Below are 22,512 nucleotides of genomic sequence, written 5' to 3'. Positions count from 1 at the left end.
GGGATTGGATTGAAATAATTATAATACTGACAACAATGAAATGCCACGAGTTTTCTGCTGATGCCAATATAGGTTGAAAAAAGCAATTATCAATTGCCATCTTTTAATAGCCTTGGCTAAAATAAAATTACACTACTAAGGAGACGTTAATTTACTAATTCTTTAACTATTGACAGTGTAAAGTTACATTCATTGGTTAAATTACTTAGATAACCATCCTTTTATACTGCAGAAGTGAAGTGTTATCTAGTGATGAGTATGACTACAAGAAACCTTGATTAGTCATTGCTGAAAACAAACCCAGCGACCACCAGAAAACATTGCTGCTAAAATTAGACTCATCACAAGTTAACAAAACTCAGACCGTGAAGAATAATCAAGCCTTTACTTTGATTTTTTGTAAGAATCAGTCTCACATGAGCCATCTGGACTTAATCTTAGGATCAACAGTTTGTTAATACTCATGCCACTTGTCCTTCAAAAGGAAGAGGGAAGGTGACATTTCACATCTGCATTCCTATCTAAGCTGCGGTCCTGAGGACAGCATTTTGCACACTCCTCTTCTGGCCGTGCATATTTGAATGCAGAAAAGCAATAAATGTTAAATGATTAGTAAAATGAATTTGGTGATGTAGTAAAATTCCATGGTCCATATTCATTGTGGTAAGATAACCACAAAAATAGGCTGAGTGCATCATGCCAAGGCTCACTGGTAAACTCCCTCAGAAATATAAATAAAAAATCAAAAACCGTTATCTTTCATTGTTTGGCTTGAGTACTCTGGTTCCTTTGTGTGGTACTTCTTAAAAGTTTTTGAACTATGAGATAAAACTTTCACAGAAAAACAAGATTTTTTTTCCAGAATGTTTACTAGCAAGCCTTGAATTTGTGCATTGGAGCCAGTTTTCCTGGATTGTATTCAAGCATCACGACCTCTTAAAAATACTGATGTTCTTGTACGCTGCATAATAATTGATTTTATACAATATACAAAGTACATTTTTAATGACATTGAAGCAAAGCTGACTTAATCCTCCATTGGAATAACCCTCCATGGCATGTAGAAATTACGAGGACATCACATCTGGAAAGGTTGTGTTTAAAACAAGTAAACATAATCCAAAAGACGATGAAATAAATTTCTTAAAAAATTGCCCCCAAAGCAATAAGTTCCCCTGGGAAGCATCCCTAAATAAGCATCTAATCAAACCCCCAAAAGGGACAACATGCCATGAAAGCTTTACAAGGTCTCAAAATAACTTCTCATCACAAGAAGTAGTCAGGTGTTCTGCGGGTGACATGGGGCTCTCCTCGTCTAGGTGCCGGGTCAAACTGAAGGCTGCAAATATAAAATCAAGTGCAATGTAAGCAGCCAATGAAAAGAAAACTTCACAAATCAATATAGGGAGTTCCAAATCATGACAACTATGACAAGCCTTATTCTGAGCACTATTACCCAGTAGCGGAGTACAATCACGTTGCCGAATTTCAAAAGTACAGAGCAGTAGCATGTTCAAAAGTTTGCCATCACTTTCTTAGCAGATGAAGAGATGAAGGCTTCTTAATTCAAGTCTTCATTACTACCTCATCTAAAAAAGACTCTTGATCACTGTTAGTTAGAGTTACAGCAATGGGAAAACACCATTAGCCAACTTTAAAACGGAATCTTCATCAAGGATGGAATGTTTTTAAAGGAATATCCTTTTTCAGGTGTCTCTATACAGACTGGAAAGACTATAAAGACAGATGACCTAGGTTCACCATTTTAACAAAGGTGAAAACAGTTAACAAAACCTGGCTAAGAAATCAATTATACTTACAAGGAATACTTAAGGGCATCATCGAGTTCCATGATTGCAGCTTGATTTCCACATCTGTAGCAGTAGTTTGGAGCACTAAATATGGTAACTACATTCCTATCATGGCACCAGTTGTAACCCTGTAAAATGAAATTGGATACCAATACATTACAACCATTAAAAAAACTTCTTTATACATATACTATGTAATTTTCAGTAGCAGATGCTGTTGGATACTAGTGCTAAGTAACATGCGAATATTCTCCACTTCTGAATAAAACGAAAATAGCACAGGCCATCAAAATTTAGCGAGTGAATTTATCAATCACCACTGTCTGATGAAAACTCAGGGAGGCTAGGTTAAGAACTTTGGTAAAAGTCTATTTATCAAAGGGTTTCAATGAAACAATAGTAATGATCGTGATGTTTTTTTTTTTAAAGAAATAGCAATAATAAAAACCATACTACTATAATAACAACCCTAACAACAACAACAACAAGCAACAAAGAGAAAACAGAAGTTATCTCTAACCTCCATAACAAGTTGATGAGCTCTTGCAATAAGAGTCAGGCCGTTTGTGTGATTAAAAGTTTCTGATATATCTTGTCCAAAGGTGTATCCAGCACCGCGTGGTGAAATACCCCAGCCACCCCTATCGTCTGGGTCACTCCACAACAAATCACACATTGGACCCTAAAAGTAAAAAGCCAGACACCAAAAGGTTAGAGAAACTATAGAGGCTGCTTTGCTTGGAATAATGATACTGATTATAATGTGCCCTCATCATTGCAGAATTATATCACTTTGACATCATAAAATTGTGTGATTTCTTAAAATCACTGGACACAGCATACAGCATACAGTTTAACAACAAACATCTCTTTGAAAGTATTTCTACTACAAGGGAAAAAATTAAATGCATGGACACAGGTGCTAGTTGCAGAAAATAAAAAAGAGAGGAAAGAAGTATGATAGAAAAAGACAGGAAAAGAATCCTGCCGAATATTGAAGAGAAAGATAAACAAACCTCATGAGGGACTTCCTGGATACGATCAAGAGCCCTAATGTGATCCAGTGTGTCAATGGAAGGTGACAAACCCCCATGAAGGCAAAATATCTACAATGGTAAAGAAAGTTTATATTCTCAATAATGTGAAGGCAAAATATCTACAACAATAAGGATTGTTTATACTCTCAAAAATTTAAGGGTAAAGGTTAGTTCACATTTTAAAGAAATGCCAATGTCCATTCCCCCCCCCCCCCAACCTTGTCTTACTATGCTCAAGTGACTTGCTTTGCTGTGTTCTTTACACTTTACAAAATTAGATGCCATATTTTAATGATTGAACTCCCCCAGTTTTTTTAAAAGTTGGTGTTCAATAGGGGTCAGACATTTATTAATGAAATACAATTATCAGTCATTTTCTTAGTTTGATCTTTAGAAAGGAAAACTCATAAAAAAACTGAAACAACTTGTAAACAAACACTGGAGGGATCCTCACAATTCAAAGACAGTGAGCAATACAACACAGGAAAGAAAGTGCATAAATAACATAAAACAAACACAGACAGTTGCTATCTGTGCAGCAACTATCCTGGTTTTGTTATGTTAGTATTTTTCCTTTGTGTTTATTAAAATCACAAAACAGCATACTGTACTTGGTGTGTTGAAACAGTGCCATTCAAGAGAGTACTACTTGTATTTACTACGAACTGGTACTTATGACCTTGACTGCAAATAATAGCTGTGACCTCCATCAAAGGCTGGAGCCCCAAGTAGACACATGCAGCATTTATTTAATCAAAGGCTCCTTAGAGCAACCTCATAGTATGAATTTTTGCAGCAAGCTTAAGTTCACTTTATATTTGTGGTGTTTGGGTCTTCACACACAAATCATTCATGTTATATCACTTTTAGGACTCAGATGTTCATTTCTCTGCAGTCAAGTACTCTGTAGCATATTTCCTTTCCATTTTTGTCTCCACAAAGGTATGTTTTGATCAAGTTTGGAATCAAAAAACCATTACGCTTTAAGAGACAGGAAGCCATTTTGAATCTGTCCAAGTAGTTTGGCATATTCTTGCCTTTGTACCACCCCCAAATATACGTACACCGCGACTTTGAACAGGTAAACTTGTGTTTTGATAAGTTTGGAATAAAAAAAAACCATCACGCTTCTAGGGACAGGACGCCATTTTGAATCTGTCCAAGTAGTTCAGCATATTCTTGCCTTTGTACCACCCCCCAAATATATGTACACCGTGACTTTGAACAGGTAAACTTGTTGGGGAGGGGGAGAAAAAGTGTTTAATCCAGGTTTACTGCATAAATTAATCTGACAAAGTGAGTGAGTGATTTTTAATTGAATTTTGCACCCAACCCCTATAGCATGACTTGCATCATACAATGAGGTAAAAATTGGCAGTTTGGACCTGGCATTTAATAGGGGTTCAGTGTTTAATCAAGAAAATACTGTCTGTGCCTACCATTCATACCCTTGCATTACTAGTGTGAATCAGGCTTTGGAGATGTTAAATTCATAGGCATACAACTTTCAGTGAAGACCATATACCGTATTTCTTCACCTATAAGCCGAGCGATTTTTTCAGTTTTCGACCCAAAATTTTGGGAGATTTTTCACGGAGAACGGGGTTCGGCTTATAGCCGAGGGTTTTACATTTTAAAAATATACAGTTGCTGAATAACTTTACCCCCCCGGCTTGTAGTCAAGTTAGCAATGAAGCAGAAGTAATAAAACACAACAAAAATAACTTCTGAATATTGGTTATTCACTTTTATGAAATTGGTGGCTCCTAAAGGAGCCGTTTGACGGATACGTGCAAGGGCTTTCAACCCAATGGTTTACTCGCCATCCGTTTCGTTTTCGCTGTCTGTGTCGAACTCGTTCTCTTCTATGTATTCATCATCTACTTCTGGGGTTTCCTCAGAGTAGACCACGTCGTCCTCTGTTCCGTCCAAGGCATTGGAAATACCGCAGGTCTTGAAGGATTTGACAACCATCTCTTCGGGTATCTCTGCCCATGCTTCCTTGATCCACCTGAGGACAAGATTTCTGCTTGGCGCCTTCTTCTTCCCAGCTGGGGTAAACTCAAATGGCCCAGATGTCATCCACGCCAAGTACTTTCGGCGCACATTATCTTTAAATGGCTTGTTTAGGCACTTATCCAAGGGCTGTACAACCGGGGTTAGGCCACCAGGGATAACTGCGACGTCAATGTTTCGCTGCTTCAGGTCATCTTTCACGGAATCGGTCAAGTGAGCTCGGAATGAGTCCCACACCAAAAGGGAACGCTCGGCACGGGGCAAACTCTGTCGAATCCATTCTCGGATGCCCTGTTCATCCATCCACCCTTTCTTATGGAAGGAAACACGAAGAGGATGCGGCACAACCAGATCTCTCGGTGTACGGACGCCTTTGAAGATGACTTTCGGTGGCACCTTTGCTCCATCGGCAGCAACAGCAAGAACGACGGTGAAGCTCCGCTTTTCCGCTCCGCAAGATTTTACTGGCACTGTTCGGCTTCCACTGAATTCCAGTGTTCGGTTCGATGGCAGCTCAAAACGCATGGGTGTCTCATCCATGTTGTAGATGCGGGATAAAGGGTAGTCGGCGCGTCTTCTTGCTGCAATGACGAAGCGATGAAAGCACACAATGTTCTCTTCGAGATCGGCGGGCAATCGCTGGGCCAGAGTTGTTTTGGTTCGCATGCTGACCGAGTGGCGTCGTTTCCATTTCTCGTACCATCCACGGGAAGCTTTGAAAGCAGGATCATCGGAGAGCTCTTTAGCTTTAAGGCGAAGGATCAATCCACTCACCGCAATACCTACGAAAAATAAAATAACAATCTTATTTTGCTGCGAGATAACCGTAGATTCGTGACTGCAGCACTCTTTTCGTGACATGTTATGAAATTGTCATGACAACAACATATTTCTGACCAATCAAAGTCTCTGTTTCCCACGCACTGAAAGACGATATCATTCAACTCTTCAAAAACTCTTAAAATTTTAGACAGAAAAGTAAATACCAACCTTGTTCTCTTTGCTGTGAAAACCACTCCATCACTTGCTGGTCTAGTTCGGGATATTTCGGAGTGAAACGGCCCATCGTCGCACGTTTTGCAGACATCTTCAGCTCTCCGGAAAGAATAGTCGCCTGGTCTCTTCTCCAGCGTCGTACCATGGACTCGCTTAGTCCATATTCTCGAGCGATTTCCGAGTTGTTTTCTACCGCTTCAGCTTCCGCGATAACTTTTATCTTGAAAGCCATACTATACGAGGAACGGCGTGCTTTAGGCATGATGATAAAAAGTGACAGCGACGAAAGGTATACTCGATAGATTGATACTTTGAAACGTTTAACTGAGATTATTATTGTTGTTGTGGTTAATCTGTTGTCGCGTGGTAGTATTTATACAGTTCGTTGGATCAATTGATATTCATATCTCTTGATTGGTTCGCTTTTTTTCTTTTGTGTTTATTGTAATTCATTAGGTTTTGTGTTTAGTGAGTCAATTTCTTATGTTTTCCGTGAGGTTCGCTTGCTCAAATGGCCAGTTACAATCAATAATTTCGCTCTCGGCTTATAGCCGATGGTTTTACCTTTTTTTTTGGGCAGCTTGAGTGTAGCGTAAAGACCCTGAAAGTCAGGGTCTCGGCTTATAGCCGAGATCGGCTTATAGGTGAAGAAATACGGTAATAAAGAAGCAAACTTACCTGTGAATCTACTAAAGCAGTCAAAGGCAGGTAGTCAAATAAATCTGTGAAGTACTTCCAAACATTTGCATTCCCATATTTCCTGAGGCATTCATCATAAAATCCATATACTTGGGTAATCTGACGACTCTCATGATTTCCACGTAAAATGGTTATTCTATGAGGAAAACGAACCTAGAAAAAGAAATATACTATTTCATGAGCACAACCTACTTGTCAAATGCCAGCCCAGACAAAAACAAAAAAATAACAAATGAGGAAACTTCACTTTCACCAACCTTTAGTGTTACTAAAAGGGTTACAGTTTCAACAGAATAATATCCTCTATCGACATAGTCCCCCATGAATAGATAATTGGTGTCAGGGGACTTTCCTCCTATTTTAAATAGTTCCATGAGATCATGAAACTGGCCATGCACATCTCCACAAACTGTGACTGGACACTTCACATCCTGTACATTTGATTCTTTGCTAAGAATTTCTTTAGCCTGGAATCAATGAATCAATAAAACAGTCAAAATTGCATGTTTCTACAATCTTGAGGTCAAAGCCAATAAATTTCAAATGAGTACACTGGACATTGTGAGAGAGCATATAATTGCTAACCTGGGATTCCTTTATAAGTAATTGAATAACACTGTCACATACATATGCAAAAAGCAAAAAATAAAAGACACCAAGGTATATGTGGGGTTTCGAAAAAAGCCATCAACCAGCAAAACTTGCAGTCTATGTGAGGCAAAATCCCCACACATTTTATCTAAAATCAACAATGTTACAGTAACTATTGTAATTCATTTGCTCTGAAAACTGATTTGATCTGAGTTGATTTGCAACCATTTCCTATTCTTTTTCAATGCTGGTCACAAACACAAGCCAAATTTTTCAAAACATATTACCATCAAAGGTATATTTATGTAAAGTGCCACTTGATAGTCAAGTTCAACTTGTATTTCTGAGATACTGAGCACAGTTTTACAAGAAGTAAAGCTGAATCATGAATCTGGGAAAAGGAAAAACTAAATAGTTTGTTCTCTCTCTAGCTAGCTAGCTCTTTGTGTGATGACTCTTTCCTAAAGACCAATCCACTCAAACTAAATGTATTCTACATGTTCTCCTTCTGGTGGAAGGATGCCCATGTGACAAATCATTCATGCTCATAACACCATGAAACTGAACACTCCATATTTTGTTGCTATTTTCTCCTGAGAAATCAATTTGACAATAAAATTAATGACCACTTACTTAAGGACACTTTAAAAATGTAAGAAAGGAGGCCCTGTTTCATTGACAACTACACACTGTCAAGCTACTTATTTAATTTACATTCTACTAAATCAAAGTACACTTTTTACTGGGCAATACAATGCAATAAAGCCACAGGGAAAGTTGGGACAACCGAAGGAAAGCTTATGGACCACAAGCCAAAGCAAGTGATTTATAAGCTTTGCAGGTGTCCTTCCAACATCCCAAGTGGCTTCACCATTTTACAGAGCCTGGAAAAAATGCATTCTATTGCTTTTATGACATAAATAGTTACAGTTGGACTCTACAACCTGATAAAGCATCTGCTTGGATACTGAATTAACTGATCAGGTGATGTGTACTGTGTTTGTTATATTATAAACCAGGTTGGAGAGAAAGTAGTGTGGCCAACGAGAGAACACTATTCTTGATAAGAACCTGGTACACTTCAGATAATTGGGGTAAAGATCTTGCTTAGTGTTAGGATCTCAATAAAGGAAAAGATTTCAGTCACAGGTGGGATCTTGTAAAGATCTGTTATTCTATGCAGACTAACACTGACTTTTATCGGTTATTTAACAGTAATACAGTCAGATTCTTATTAAAAAAAACTTGCCAACTCCTCTCTTATAATATTATAAGTGGTTGCAATAATATGCAAGATTTTACACGGTGTGCCAAACTCAAATATAAGCCAAACATAGAAAACGAGAGAGAATGGAGGGAAAAGCGTAAAAATCAGAGTAAAATAAATTACACAGGTTTGAATCGAAACTTTATTTCTGTTTTGAAAATAGTTGATTTGTATATTAATTTATGAAATCTAAGTTTTGATGGAAAGGAAAGCAAGGGAGTTGACTAAAAGGTTGATCCATATTTCATCAACGAACTTGGCAAATTATGGCAGGGCCAGAAATAAACTCGAAAGCATGTACACGTACCATGAAGTCGGCGTTTCAAAACCGTAGAGGTGTTTCGATCTCTCATAAAATTGACGCTGTGAGCCACGAGGTATGGTCAAATTTAAACAATAAAAGTAAATTGCGCGCATACTGCAATATTCAACGAAATAACGAGCTGAGCTTGATATACCTATCTGTATACACATAAGGAATGATGTAAAAACGACTGAACATAAGTCTGATCACAGATTTCTTACGTATGAATCTACCACAAATTGTTTTGAAACACATAACCAAGAAAAAGAATTCTGCAATTGCAAAATCGCAGCTATAAAAACAAGAAAATCCAAGTTTACCTTATCACAGAGTGTTTTCACTTGAGCTTCGCTGAGCTGTTTGCATTCCATTAACTGCTCTATCCATGATTCTAAATCTTTTGCTGTCGCTTTGTCGTCCACCATAGTCATCGAAAGTATCTGGTAAAGCAGAAAAATTATCCACTTATTGATTTTCGTACATTTCGATACCCAAATAAAAATAAAATGACTAAAGTTACTCAATAATGACGACTACCTCCGTAATTCAAATGTCCTAAAGTAACTATGGCGGTCGCAAAATTGACACCGGCGACAGCACATGTACGTAATATACCAAATATGGGCAATCCATCCATATTTGTCACAGCCTCTCCCCCTTGGGTCCAGTGCTTCAGCGTCGAACATTGGTGTTGTCCTTCAAAGACGCGGAAAACATTCATAACGTAGAGTTTTACTTTCATTACCTAGATTTCCTGGTGAGTATTTTTCAGCTAATTCGAAGAAAGCTCACTTTTATTACGTATAATCTTAGTTTTGTCCTGTCTTTGTCACCTGTCTGTGATATCACGGTACATAGTATGATATGAAGTTTGCCATTGCAAAGCGGATATTTTGTGTTCAGGGGGCCGGGATTTGATAAAGCTGGGCTTATATTAACACCATTTAGGTTCAGGCAACCAGTTTAGCACGTATGAAATTTTAGAAATGTTTGGTTCAATGGGTCTTACTTGGGGAAAGTTATTCTCGAGTTTCGTCGCTTGGGACGTAACTTAACGCGAGGAAATGCTTGGTGCTTCTGCGCTGCATTTAGCATCCTGTGGTTTTAATATAAAGCTAGATGCTCAATAGGAAAACACGAGAATAATCGATTGAAACAGATAATAAAGTTTGATCATGAATTCTGTCAAAATTTTTAGAATACTTCCGAAGATATTGCTCTGCTCGGATGTTCATGTACGCTGCTGGCGCTAGCTTACGTGGTTAATTGATTTGACTTCCTTGGCCGTGAGCCATAACCCAGATTACGACATCAACAGCAGCTTACAGCTGTAGGGGAAAAATGGCAAGAAGATTTATTCACGTGATAGAAAGAAAATTTCCTGCTCTTGCAAATATTGATTGTAGCTTTCAATGGCTGTCAGTGAGACAGGAATGTGCTGTTACTTTGGGAGGTGGGGGGGATGGATCATGGGGGAGGGGGGCACTGAACATTACCTCTTCAGGCTCTCAGTTAACTGCACAACATGTTTCCCTTGATAACAGGAGACAAGCACCATTATGCTGTTCCCTCTATTAAGTATTACAGTTCTTTTACTTGTGTTCTCTTTGCAGGCTTTACGTGACAAACTGTATAATGTCTTATCCTCCATATGGTGGTGGACCTGGATATCCTCCTGGCGGGGTAAATACTGCTCAATGTTCTTGTGATGCATGCACTACATACATGTACTTCAGTGGATTTGTGGATTATCTAAGCATTTCCTTGCATTGGACACCAACTATGACCTAATGAGCCTTTAAATGTTCCAATTATAGGTTTATAAAAGCCATTGCTGACCAATTTTTGGTTCATTTAAGATTCATGGCTCACAACTTTTGTATGAGATTTATAGAGTCTAAAACTGTTTTGTGAATTGTGAAGCCCTTTCGAATATTTTTATCTCCTATAGAATGTTGCCTTAATTAATCCAAAATGTATACTTTTACCTGATTGGCTCAATTCAACAATGATGCACAAGCATGAGGACGAATAGGATGTTATTCATCATCCTGTTAAGCTTTCAGTACATTCAAAGAGACCAAGCTATTCACTGCAAAGAAAATTTTTACCATCTATGCTCTGTACACTGCTTGACGAGATTTACATGAGCCTATGGTGACAAGGTGATTGTTTACATAAAAAACATGCAAGCATTCACTCTTTGAGCTATGTAACCCTGTGACAGCTAAGACTAGTAGTTGATTTGTCTTTACATCTGAACCACACGTCAAGATCAAAAATAAAGGAAGTGATCCTCAACTAAAGGAGCTCTTGACTGTTGAACAAATTCTCCTTTTCAGCAGGTGAGGAAATATATAGAGAACAGTATGAAGAATATGCATGAATTTATGTTTCCTTCTTCATCTTATATCTTGTTAGGGATATCCAGGATATCCTCCAACGGGTGGATATCCCCCTGATCCTGGTTATCCTCCTGCTCCCAATACAGGTTACCCCCCTGTAGGAGGGGGATACCCTCCTGCTCCTGGTGGCTACCCCCCTGCTCCAGGTTATCCACCTGCTAGTGGCTACCCTGCTCCCCCTGGTGGAGGTTATCCACCACCTCCAGGTAAGTTTCAATAAACAATGATTTGTTTTTACAGTTTAATGCAGTGATGGCATTTAAAACATACATGAATTTGCCTAGACACATAAATAGGATATATATTATGATAATATGTTCCATTACAGAAGAATTCCTGTTCCCTGATAGAAAAAATCTGTGGAGTAGGGATAATTTTTTTATTATTTATGATAAAGAGTATTCATACATTACTGATCAGTATAACAATTGCTACCACTATGTGGGTGTAGTAATTGTATTAATTTTATATGTGCAGTAGTAATCATAACTCCTTCTATCCTAGGCCGTACCATTTAAATCCCTCCAATCATGTTGAAACCCTCCATTTCACAGATTTTTCTGATTGAAAGTTTTATACAATTAGGCTATACATTTACAATTAACCTTTTTTATATACAAATTTGTTTTTGCTTTGTATCAGGAGTTGTTCCAGGGGGACCCTATGGTGTCCCTCCCCCTCCTGGGGGTTATGGCTCACAACCATATGGTCAGCCTCCTCCTCAGGGAGGTTATGGAGCTCCTCCCCCTGCAGGTGGCTATGGAGGACCTCCTCCCACTGGCAGTTATGGGGTACCACCTGGTGGTTATGGAGGTGTACCTCCTTCAGGAGGATATGGAGGACATCCTCCTGCTAGTGGATATGGGGCACAACCCCCCCAAGCTGGATATGGATCCCATCCTGGACATCAGCCCCCACAACAGAACTATAGCTCACAAGGTAAACCTATCTCCTTAAAAATTATCTATACTCATATCATTTGATGACATAACAATAATTTGATTAGGATTAAGAGAAATGTCGAACTTTAGATGTTTCTTTGTCTTGCAATGATGTGGGATGAATAAAAAATGTTGATTCCTTTGACCTACTGATTCTGCACTCTGATGCTCCACTACTAAGCCACTGATACTCTTCAATAAGCTAGGCTATTATTAGGTTAGTATATATGTTGCAGGTAAAAATTAAATTCAGGTAAAAAAATTTTAACCTAGGTTGAATTTCAATTCTCTTTGTCTCCGAGCCCTAATTAGGCTAGGAGACAAAGGAAATATTGATTTTCAACCTAGGTTAAAATTTTGTTTTACCTGAATTTAATTTTTACCTGCGACTTTTACTGTAATTTCTGGCCAAATACTCACAGGTAATATCTCAATTTATCAGTAAACAATAGGCAGGTGTGGTTAAGTAACAGTTCTAAATGATGAGATAAAGACTGCTTTGTTCTTTTGCAGCTCCTACAACACACAGTGCCCCTCCACCAACAGCTGCCTCCTCTGCTCATCAACAGAAACCAGCAAAGCCTGCTGCTCCTTCTGCTCCTCCTGCTCCTCCTGGTGATGTAAGTATTCAAAAGAAATTCATGTAGGATTTAAACAACCTTGGGCATTCAGGGCAGTCAGTATTTGTTCAAACAGGATTTTGACTCATTGATAATAAAGAATTGTGTTACAGGTTTTTCATGTCTTTGTAGTTAAAAAAAAAAATTCACAGTTAACTTCACTAAAAAAAGATGAAGTTAGTGTTATAAATAGGTGTGAAAGTAATGCAGTAGTCTTGTTGGATGTGTATTATGTCAAAAGTAATTGAGGATGGTGATTTATTCCACAAAATCTACAGATATGTCAATCTGCTCAAAACTACTGTTTATAGGCTAATCGTTTTGATAATTGTTCATCATTGTTTTATTAAAAATTACTTTCACTGTTGATTTTGGGCCAACTCTATAGAAATCCCTTAAATCGAAATTCCCCAGTCCAAGTTTTGGATTCATGCATATTTGCATATTTTGTGGGTTAATAAAAATGACTATTCTAATTGTAAAGAGGCTCATTAACAAACAAATTCAAGGCTTGATAAAAATTCATAGATTGTTATTTTTGCTCATCAGGGTGGTCCTCCAACCTCTCAGATGGCTTCAATGTCTTTAAAGGCGGTAAGTTTACATTCTTTTACATTGGAGATCTTTTTATGTATTGGCAGTGAAGTTTTAAATTCGAACAGGAAAAAAACATGTTAGTTTTACATGCACATGGAGCTGTGGACAATATCATGTTTTAAATTTTCTGGAGTCCAAGAGTGATATGGCCTTTGGGATATAGCATTATTTCCCAAACTAGGGAAATAATTCTGAAGCTATGTTCTGTTACAAAGGTTTTTTGCACCTTTGATAAAAAAGATAAACAATGCAAAACAAAACAGACACACACCAACAAATTAAAACATTACAAGTTGCCAGATAATTCTTCTGCCATTTTAGTCACTAAAATGTTTTTCCAATACAGTTGCAACTTGTAATGATGCAATGGCTTTTTTACTGCATTGGTATCTTATCCTTAAATTTTTTTGATTACCTTATATATTATTGTTGGGTCAACCCAAACTTCCCTAATTTTTCTGCTCACTGGATGCTACTTCTCTGTTCAAAATCCATCCTCGGAGACCCAGAGGCTGTGGGTTGATTTCGAGTTAGGGCACGAAGAGCCCCTGGGGACATTGTGTTACAAGACTAGTTCCAAACGGTCACAGTCGTTCTGCCATCTGATTGGTGCCAGAAAACCTTTTTGTTTTTCTGCCTAATCAGAGTGAAGTGTACTTTAGAGTCCTTTCGTGTACGTTAAGACGGACATAGAGAAATAGCCCAGTTGCTCGCTATGTTTGTTTGGGCCATGTGACGGAGATTTGCTTGGGGTGAAAAGTTTCAGTCTCAGCACACAATGTAAGAGAAATCGATCAGATTGTCTGCAAAAATCTTACCGGAAATTACACTGAATACTTTCGCAGGTATCACTAGAGAACGTGTTTTAAAGTCTGCAAGGTTTGTATACAACACAATGGTTGCAGTCATTGATATGTTGCTTTAAACGTTAAACGAGATTTAAGCTTAAATCTTTCCAGATTTTTTGCATAATTTGCTGTGACTGAAACTTTGCCAATCCCGTGAAGTTATTTCGTCGCATGGGCCACGCAGGTATGTCGAGCAACTGGCGCTTTCGCCTCGTAGCTTTCTGCTTTCTGTGCATGCCAAAATCTAATCTTTGCTTTGTAGCAAAGTTGTTCACAATATGGCTTAAGTTTGTGGACGACCTCCAGCAAGCGCCTAGAGAAAGCTTAGCTGTGTTTCCGGTTAGCTAATTAAAATCTGAACAAAAACTTATTAATGAGAACATCATGGGAAGGAGAGATTTGTTCGGGCTGTTACCAAAGGGGTTTGGAAAGAGTTAAATCTTTCAACTGCTGCCTAGAGAGTTGAAATTCTTGAGCGAGGAAGGCCACGGATTCTCTTCTAGTCCCTTGGTCATTGTCATTTCACCTCCTCTGTCGATTGTTGAAGACCAAGTTAAATACCTTTGATCATTGGGAATCGATCCAAGACTGCTTTCAATGGGAAAAACAAAACCAGAGACCAAGAAATATTGGATGGAAAGGGCGGGTTTGCCTTATTACAAGTGTCAGCTTAATAGTACAGGTTCATCTACCCCCATCTAATAAGTAAAAGTTTCTACGCTTAGCTTTTCTTTTTTTTCAAGCGAAGATGAGATTAGATTTTGGCATGCACAGAAAGTTGCGCGAGCACCAGTAGCTCGACATACCTGCGTGGCCCGTGTGATGAAATAACTTCACGGGATTGGCAAAGTTTCAGTCAGAAAATTATGCAAAAAATCTAGAAAGATTTAAGCTTAAATCTTGTTTAACGTTAAAAGCGACATATCAATGACTGCAACCATTGTGTTGTATACAAACCTCGCAACGATTTCTCTTACATTGTGCGCTGAAACTGAAACTTTTCACCTCAAGCAAATCTCCGTCGCACGGCCTAAACAAACATAGCGAGCAACTGAGCAATTAGTATTTGTCCGTGTTACAACACACGAAAGGACTCTAAAGCACACTTCACTCTGATTGGGCAGAAAAACACAAAGATTTTCTGGCACCAATCAGATGGCAGAACTACTGCGACCGTTTGGAACTAGTCTTGTAAGACAGTGTCCCCAGGGGCTCTTCATGCCCTAACTTGAAATCGACCCACAGCCCCTAGGTCTCCGAGGATGTTCAAAATCATGCTTTGTTTTACAACCTGTAGCCCCCCCCCTTAGAACAGGGGTATTATGTACCTGGTCTGAGATTTTTTTGCAAGCCCTTTGCTGAAGTGTTGTTGGTGTGTTGTTTTCTTCTTTTAAGAAATATGGTCATGGTACCATTGTTCCAGTCTCTCCATTTGATGCAGAAGCTGATTGTGAGTTGTTACGGAAGGCCATGAGGGGAGTAGGTGAGTTCCCTGTTACTTGTTCTGTACAAAAGGGGCCTATCATTTACCACCCTTTCACTTATAATATCAAATTATCAATTATGTGTACTGTATGTGAAACAGTTATGATTTTTGTTCTGAAAAAATGTTTTTTTTGGTTTGTTCTAGGGACTGATGAGGCTGCCCTCATTGATATCCTTGTGAAGCGTAGCAATCCGCAAAGAGTAGAAATTAGGAAGAGGTACAAGACTATGTTTGGAAAGGTAGGTTGATTAATAGTACTTCCTCCACAAAGATCTGTTGTAACTGCTCATTCATCCTTCTGATTTCTACATGGACATTACTTTCAAGTATGGTGAATCTAAATTGTACAACAAGTGGTTTCATACGTAGCATCTTAATAACACTAGGCCTGTTTCAGGGAATCAGTTAAATGGTGCACAATGCCAAACAGCAGGTTAGTAGTATTTGAGTGAAAAAAGGAAGGAGACTTGTGTTGGGGCTACTATTGCAGTTTTTGTTATTGTTACCCATTTTTAATCTGGAAGCCTAGACCAGGTTAACTTAATGTTTCTCCTAGTAGCTTTTTGTACTTTGTTGAGCAACCTAAATATTAAAGTTTCTAGGTTGGAGCTCTGGTTGGGGCCTACTTTTTTTTTTCTTTTACTAATCTTTTTAACTGCCAAGAATGATTAACATCTCTAGAAGCAAGTGTAACTGTAAGAATTTATATCTCAGTAACATTGAAATAAATTAAATGTTGTGTGTAAATTTCATTGTTAGGATCTCATGAATGATCTAAAGTCAGAGCTTAGTGGTAACCTTGAAGATTGTTTGTTGGCACTGATGGAACCAACTGCTTTGTATGATGCAAAGTGTCTGAGGCGTGCCATGAGGGTCAGTGTTCATTACTATTGTGCTTGTTAGCTGTCAGAAAGTGTTTCAGTCGATGAAATTAAGGGTGTCTGGAGTATGGAGACTCAGAGCAGTAAGTCATATTGACAAGATGCTATAGAAGGTTACAAAAACAAGTACAAGTGTAGCTCTGTGTGACATCGACACGGATTCCACTTGAGTCTGAGTCAGAAATTGGGACATTTTGTGGAGACTGGGGCAAGTTTAAGGCTTGGTAGCTGAGGGATTTGAGAGAAGTTGTTGAATTTGAGCTTGAACTCAAAGATTAATGCAAACAAGATTTTCTTACCCTCAGCAACAGAAATGTTTTTTTTTTCCTGTAACATATCTACTTACTAGCAAGAGATTTTGTCCCTGATACAAGTTAACCATTTTCCCACTGGTTTGAATTTGTGCTGAGATTGCAGTGCAAAAAATGAATGGCAGTGACTTTGTTTTGAAACAAGAGACATGGAGTATATGGTCTCAGAGACCTGTGGCAAAGACTTGTGGCCCAGTGTATCCCAACCTTTCTTCGCAGTATTCTTGGACTTCCCTCCTGCCAAAAGGGTTTGTGGGGATATTTTCAATTGGCAATTCCATATTAAGTGATTAAAAATGACTGCTTTTGAAATCAGAAAGTTTTTTGCGAGATTGCCACTAGAGTTAAAAAAAAAAAGGGCAATCCTCAGACCTCAACATTTGGAAGGCCTTTTTGCGTCTCTTCACAGTTGGTCACATAGCAATGAGTTTGCAAATTAACTTTCAGCATACTTCTGGCTGAGAGGGCATCAATCAATCCCAAGGAATTATTGTTTTAGGTGACATTGGGTGCAAAGTTTAAAACTGACTGTAAAAGGATGAGGTTAAGGGGTGAATAATTAAAGTGTAATGAAATTGTTTTGTAACAAATTGCATTCAAAATGATTTGCTTACTAAATCCAGGTGATGAGAGATTTCACCTACTAGACATTTCTCGCAGTACCTGACACGACAATGGCTTGTATAACCCTCCTCCACCCCCCTTATTTTTTCATTGGATTTGGTATATGTAGTTTTTTTTTTTTTTTAATTTCTCCTCATTTGTTTGCTTGACAATTTAATACAATTGTTAAGAAAATTCTCTGCACAGTTCAGTCCAGGGAGTTAAAGGGTTTATTGTGGTTTAATGTTGCTTAAAACACTGGAGCAAGCTCAAAGTCACAAAAAGAGCCAAGAGGGTTATTGGAATAAAGTTGTTCTTAAGTACTGTGTAACTCATGAAAGACCTTGAATTGATCATTTTTTCTCATGATATCAGGGTGCTGGAACAGACGAAGAGGCCTTGATTGACATTTTGTGCTCTCGCTCCAACCAGGTCTGTGTACCCCATTTTTAAAACAATGCCAAAATCATTGAAATTCAGACATAGTGTAGTTCCACAAAAAACAATCACAACAAGAGGTTACTTATGAGAGAATAGACAGAATTAAACTTACCAGGAACAAGTATGGTTAGAGATGGAGAGAATAAAAGGAACTGTGAATTTGCAGGGGTGTGTGTACTGAGGGGTTCTGTTGTATGTTTACAGTGTGATTTGATTGAGTGATGTGAAACTAAACCCAAAGTTGTATGTCAATGGCCAATTAGAGGAAAGGAAAATATCTCAAAAAGCTTATAACAGTGCAAAACAAAAACAAGCAAACTGTTTGAAGCAAGTGGTTTTCATTTTGAATCTGATTGGTTGACATGTTGCCAATAATTTAGTTTTCTGGACCAATCACAGATGGGAAGTAAAGCAAAACTAAAGCAGTCCTAGGTTACCTGTGACACTCAATTGCAAATCGATAAACTCAAACTGACTTTGGGATTTGTTCATTTTGAAGGAAATTGCTGATATAAAGAGGTCATACACAGAGTGTAAGTATAAAGATAGAAATTTGGAAGAGTGCTTGGAGGTTACTGTTTATATATTTGTCTGGATTTGAAGTCACGGGAGGTGACCCAAATAGCTTCGCTATGATTGAGCTCTTGAAATTGTCCACTTTATGTACAGTACCATATCTGCAGTGTATAGTATCATTAAATAATTATGGTAACTTAAAAGGAATGACTGTTAAAGACCTTTTTGTAAAGATATTCTTGTAATTTTTTAGAAATGCAAAGCCAGCTAGTAGAGTTGTTTTCCCAGTTTTAAGCTTTGTTTAGTACCATTGTCTTAAATAAGAATTTTGCGATAAGCTTATTTTTCATTTATGAATTTTTTTCTTCCGTTCAAATGCTGTTAGAAATTGTGCAAGTCTCTGGAGCCCCCCTCTAATCACCCACCCTGCCCCCCCCCCCACCACTTAATATTGTTGATTTTATACTAAAAGGCATTTGTTGTAAATTTTTAGAAATGCAAAGCCAACCAGTAGAGTTTTTTCCCCAGTTTTAAGCTTTGTTTAGTACCATTTTCTTAATTAAGAATTCTGTGATAAGCTTGTTTTTCATTTATGATTTTTTTTTCTGCTGTTCTAATGCTGTTAGAAATTGTGTAAGTCTCTGGAGCCCCCCTCTAATCACCCACCCCACTCATCCCCCCTCTGCCACTTAATACTGTTGATTTTAAACTAAAGGGAATTTTTCGTAATGATAAATTTCTGCTCCTGCACAGACTATAAGCGCGACCTTGAGAAGGATTGTATGAGTGAGACAAGTGGTCATTTCAAGCGGCTTTTAGTGTCAATGTGTCAGGTAATACTCTTGGTTTTACCTTTGCTCAGTAGAGTTTTCTTTCTTGCACTGTATGTGATAAGATGTTGTAAAGGATTTACTGCGCATAGTTTCATTGTGATCCCACTTATACTTATGGACTGTCATACAATAATACCCTTGGTGCAAAAGGTCATTTTCTAGTTTTGATTTTGTTTGTTGTTTTTGAGAGGGTAATGTCTGACAACAAATTAAGAAAGAAAAAAAGCAAAACAAAAAAAAAAAGATTCTTCTACAAGCCGGGCTCTTGAGTACTACCAGAGCTCACAACTGGTTTTGGGAATACGAGGGGATCGGCTCAGCTTTTGACTTCACAAGACCGTCAAGGAAATATAGATTTCAGAATAAACTTATTCAAATTTAAGACTTCCTATGAGGGCGCCAAACTTGCTTCGACTTGGAATGGTTCTCGCATGGGAAAGGGATATGATATCAGGGAAGGTGTACATGTAAGTCAAATGCAAGCTCCTGGTCGTTTTTGTATCGTATTACACAGGGCAATCGAGACGAGACCAATACTGTTGACATGGCCAAGGCAACAAAGGAGGCTCAAGACTTATTCCAGGTGATACAGACTTTTCATAGGAAGTCATATACTTAAAGCGTGAGATTAGATGGCTGTTACAAACGCATTTTGAATCGCGTGATACGTTTCACACGACTTTGTGGTTTGTGTTACAGGCGGGTGAGAAGAAGTGGGGAACAGACGAGTCTCGATTTAATGTTGTTCTAGCGTCCAGGAACTTTCCACAGCTGAGAGCAACGTTTGATGAATATGTTAAGGTACGAACAGTTTTATCGGCTCGATTTTTACTTTCCTCTCGCGTCTGCTTTTAGTTATTTTCCGTTCCTCTTTTTGGGGTGGGAGCGTGGGCTCCTGTTCTCACAGGCGGCCCAAGCTCTCTTTGAGAACCACACAAGGAACACAATTTGCATATCGATTTATAAGGATTTGTAGGGGATTTTCTACAAGATATCCATAGAGATAGTTTAAAGTGAAAATATTAAATAAAAATGGCTTACCTTATTCCATACGTGTGTTGCTTGCTCCTGGTGTCGTTATTTTACCGATTTCACTTGATTTAAGCGGTTTTTTTGAATCCTGGTTTTTTTCTTCTTAAAGAAGAAGAGAAAACCAGGATTAAAAAAAACCGCTTAAATCAAGTGAAATCGGTAAAATAACTACACAAGGAGCAAGCAACACACGTATGGAATAAGGTAAGCCATTTTTATGTAATATTTTCAATTTTAACTATCTCTATGGATATCTTGTAGAAAATCCCCTACAAATCCTTATAAATCGATATGCAAATTATGTTCCTTGTGTGGTTCTCAAAGAGAGCTTGGGCCGCCTGTGCTGTTCCGTACGGCGATTTGTTATCGAGCCTAAAACTTTTATGTAAGCTATTTGTATTTTGTGGATTTTCTCTTTTCTACGAGTGCAAGTACGTTACAAAAAGCTAACTTTACCGTGAAAAGACAACAGAGTGACATGTCTTCATGCATTTACTATTGCTGGGGAGTTTTTGAGTGTTAAGCGAACTGTCAACGCAGGCAATTGCCGGAGGGAGGACTGGACGATAAGAGGAGGAAACTTTTCATTTACTTTGAACGTTGCAATTTAATTTCAGATTTCTCAACGTGACATTCTAAATTCTATCGATCGCGAGATGTCTGGTGATTTGAAGGCGGGTTTTAAATGTATTGGTAAGTATTGCTTTGACTAGTGAATTCAATGTGTATGAATGAATGTTACACCAAAATCTTCAAATGTTTCTAAAACTTTCTTTTTAGTACTGTGTGCAAGAAATCCTGCTGAATACTTTGCGGATCGACTGTGGAAGTCTATGAAGGGGGCTGGAACTGATGATGCGACGTTGATTCGCTGTGTTGTTTCTCGTTCTGAGGTGAGAACTTTTCCAGTATTGTTGTTGCTTTTTTTTTCGACAGTGTCACCTGTGTCGCTGTGTTTGTCGATGTTTTTATCAATTTATCTAAGCACACTCAGTGCAGTCAACAAGAGATAGTGTCCCATTAGTTGTTGGTCTGCTGAAAGCTTAAAAGAAAAAAAAAGCTTCTCAACAGATAGCATCCCCCCGAGACGATAGCGGTCACCACGTGTGAGAATCCTTCTCCAGCGACGTAAAATCTGTTAATCGAACTGATTGCAAATGTCCTCTGTTTTTTTTTTTCTAGCGCGATCTCGTTGAAATCAAGCAAACATTTTTGCAGAAGTATCACAAAACTTTGTTCAAGATGATTGAGGGAGATTGTAGTGGAGATTACAAAAAACTCTTGCTAGCAGTTGTTGGAAGGAACTGAAGGCAGTTTCACAGTAAAAAAAATCATGAACTTCCAGTATCATGTTATAATTGCGAATAATTACTCAGCTTTTAAAGGGAAAGGCTCTGCAGTGATGATTTGATGACCTTGTAGTTCTTAGATAGTCAGACCGTATTGGCGCCGTTTGCCCATTGCCCACTGCTGCTGATCACGTGAGATTTTAAGGTGATTTGAGAAATTTTCCCAATTGTTGGAAAGAAGTAAAAAAAGGAAGCTTTCTAGGTCTTCTGTGGAGAAACACAGCATAACATGGAACCTGTTTTTCTTTGGTAGCTTTCACCAAACTTCATTTTCACGGTCTCTCTTCCGAATCTCTCACCTCTGCCAAATCTTTCCCTAGCTCTCCCTCCTACTCTCTCTCTCTCTCTCTCTCTCTCTGCCTTCAAGGACTTGGATGCGAGAAGGAAGAGAGACCCTGGCAATTAAGTTGGTTATCACATCAGTAAAAGCAAAAATCCGCTTACTCCTTTCTTAACTAACCTCTGGCCGTTGAAAACTTAGGCGAGGCCAGTTTTTAATTTAATGGTTTGGGCGAATGAGACGTATTATATTCTCCAAGTAATCTAATTTAGCCAAGGATGGAATAGGAATGAACTTCTGGTCATATTGTTCGGAAAGTAATTTTTTACGCACTAAATACATTTACTATAACGTACAAATACAACGCTTTGGAACCTTTAAAAATTACGCAGTTAGTCTCTAAACTAAAAGGTAGACAGAATATATTATCCAATCTAAGTTATTTCAAATAGTTAAGTACCCTTTAATACTACATTTCTATATTTCGTGCTAAGAAGATCTTTTGGAGGTGAAAACGCTAAAGTGCGTTTTCAAAAACTACAAACTGATCTAAGGTTTGAAATAAAAATATTGCTCATCTTCGGTTTAAGAAGCTGTCACTTTCACGTGTGACAGAGAACAAAGAACACATAGAAGTCAAAGCAGCGG

The 22,512-nt window shown here is 38.3% G+C and overlaps 2 protein-coding genes across 2 annotated transcripts; one reads left to right on the top strand and one right to left on the bottom strand.

The window, feature by feature from the left end:
• Positions 1-69: 69 nt before the first annotated feature.
• Positions 70-9,328, bottom strand: LOC111321943 (serine/threonine-protein phosphatase 2A catalytic subunit beta isoform). The gene is made up of 8 exons (XM_022924962.2): positions 9,259-9,328; positions 9,042-9,161; positions 6,817-7,026; positions 6,539-6,712; positions 2,828-2,917; positions 2,332-2,493; positions 1,821-1,939; positions 70-1,339 (listed from the first exon to the last, which is right to left on the bottom strand). Exons 2-8 carry the CDS (start codon positions 9,150-9,152, stop codon positions 1,267-1,269), a joined length of 939 nt encoding a protein of 312 aa, XP_022780697.1. The 5' UTR covers positions 9,153-9,161; positions 9,259-9,328; the 3' UTR covers positions 70-1,266.
• A 46-nt stretch (positions 9,329-9,374) lies between these two features.
• LOC111321989 (annexin A4) lies at positions 9,375-22,456 on the top strand. Its single transcript, XM_022925017.2, has 17 exons — positions 9,375-9,478; positions 10,335-10,404; positions 11,143-11,332; positions 11,769-12,065; positions 12,581-12,687; positions 13,237-13,281; positions 15,528-15,615; positions 15,763-15,857; positions 16,378-16,491; positions 17,789-17,845; positions 18,354-18,387; positions 19,124-19,203; positions 19,718-19,786; positions 19,903-20,004; positions 20,853-20,928; positions 21,016-21,128; positions 21,418-22,456. Exons 2-17 carry the CDS (start codon positions 10,357-10,359, stop codon positions 21,541-21,543), a joined length of 1,641 nt encoding a protein of 546 aa, XP_022780752.1. The 5' UTR covers positions 9,375-9,478; positions 10,335-10,356; the 3' UTR covers positions 21,544-22,456.
• Positions 22,457-22,512: the final 56 nt, after the last annotated feature.

Source organism: Stylophora pistillata, chromosome 1 (genome assembly GCF_964205215.1).
Source record: "Stylophora pistillata chromosome 1, jaStyPist1.2, whole genome shotgun sequence".
Lineage (NCBI taxonomy): Eukaryota > Metazoa > Cnidaria > Anthozoa > Scleractinia > Pocilloporidae > Stylophora > Stylophora pistillata.
This window is presented reverse-complemented; position numbering and strand designations above follow the sequence as displayed.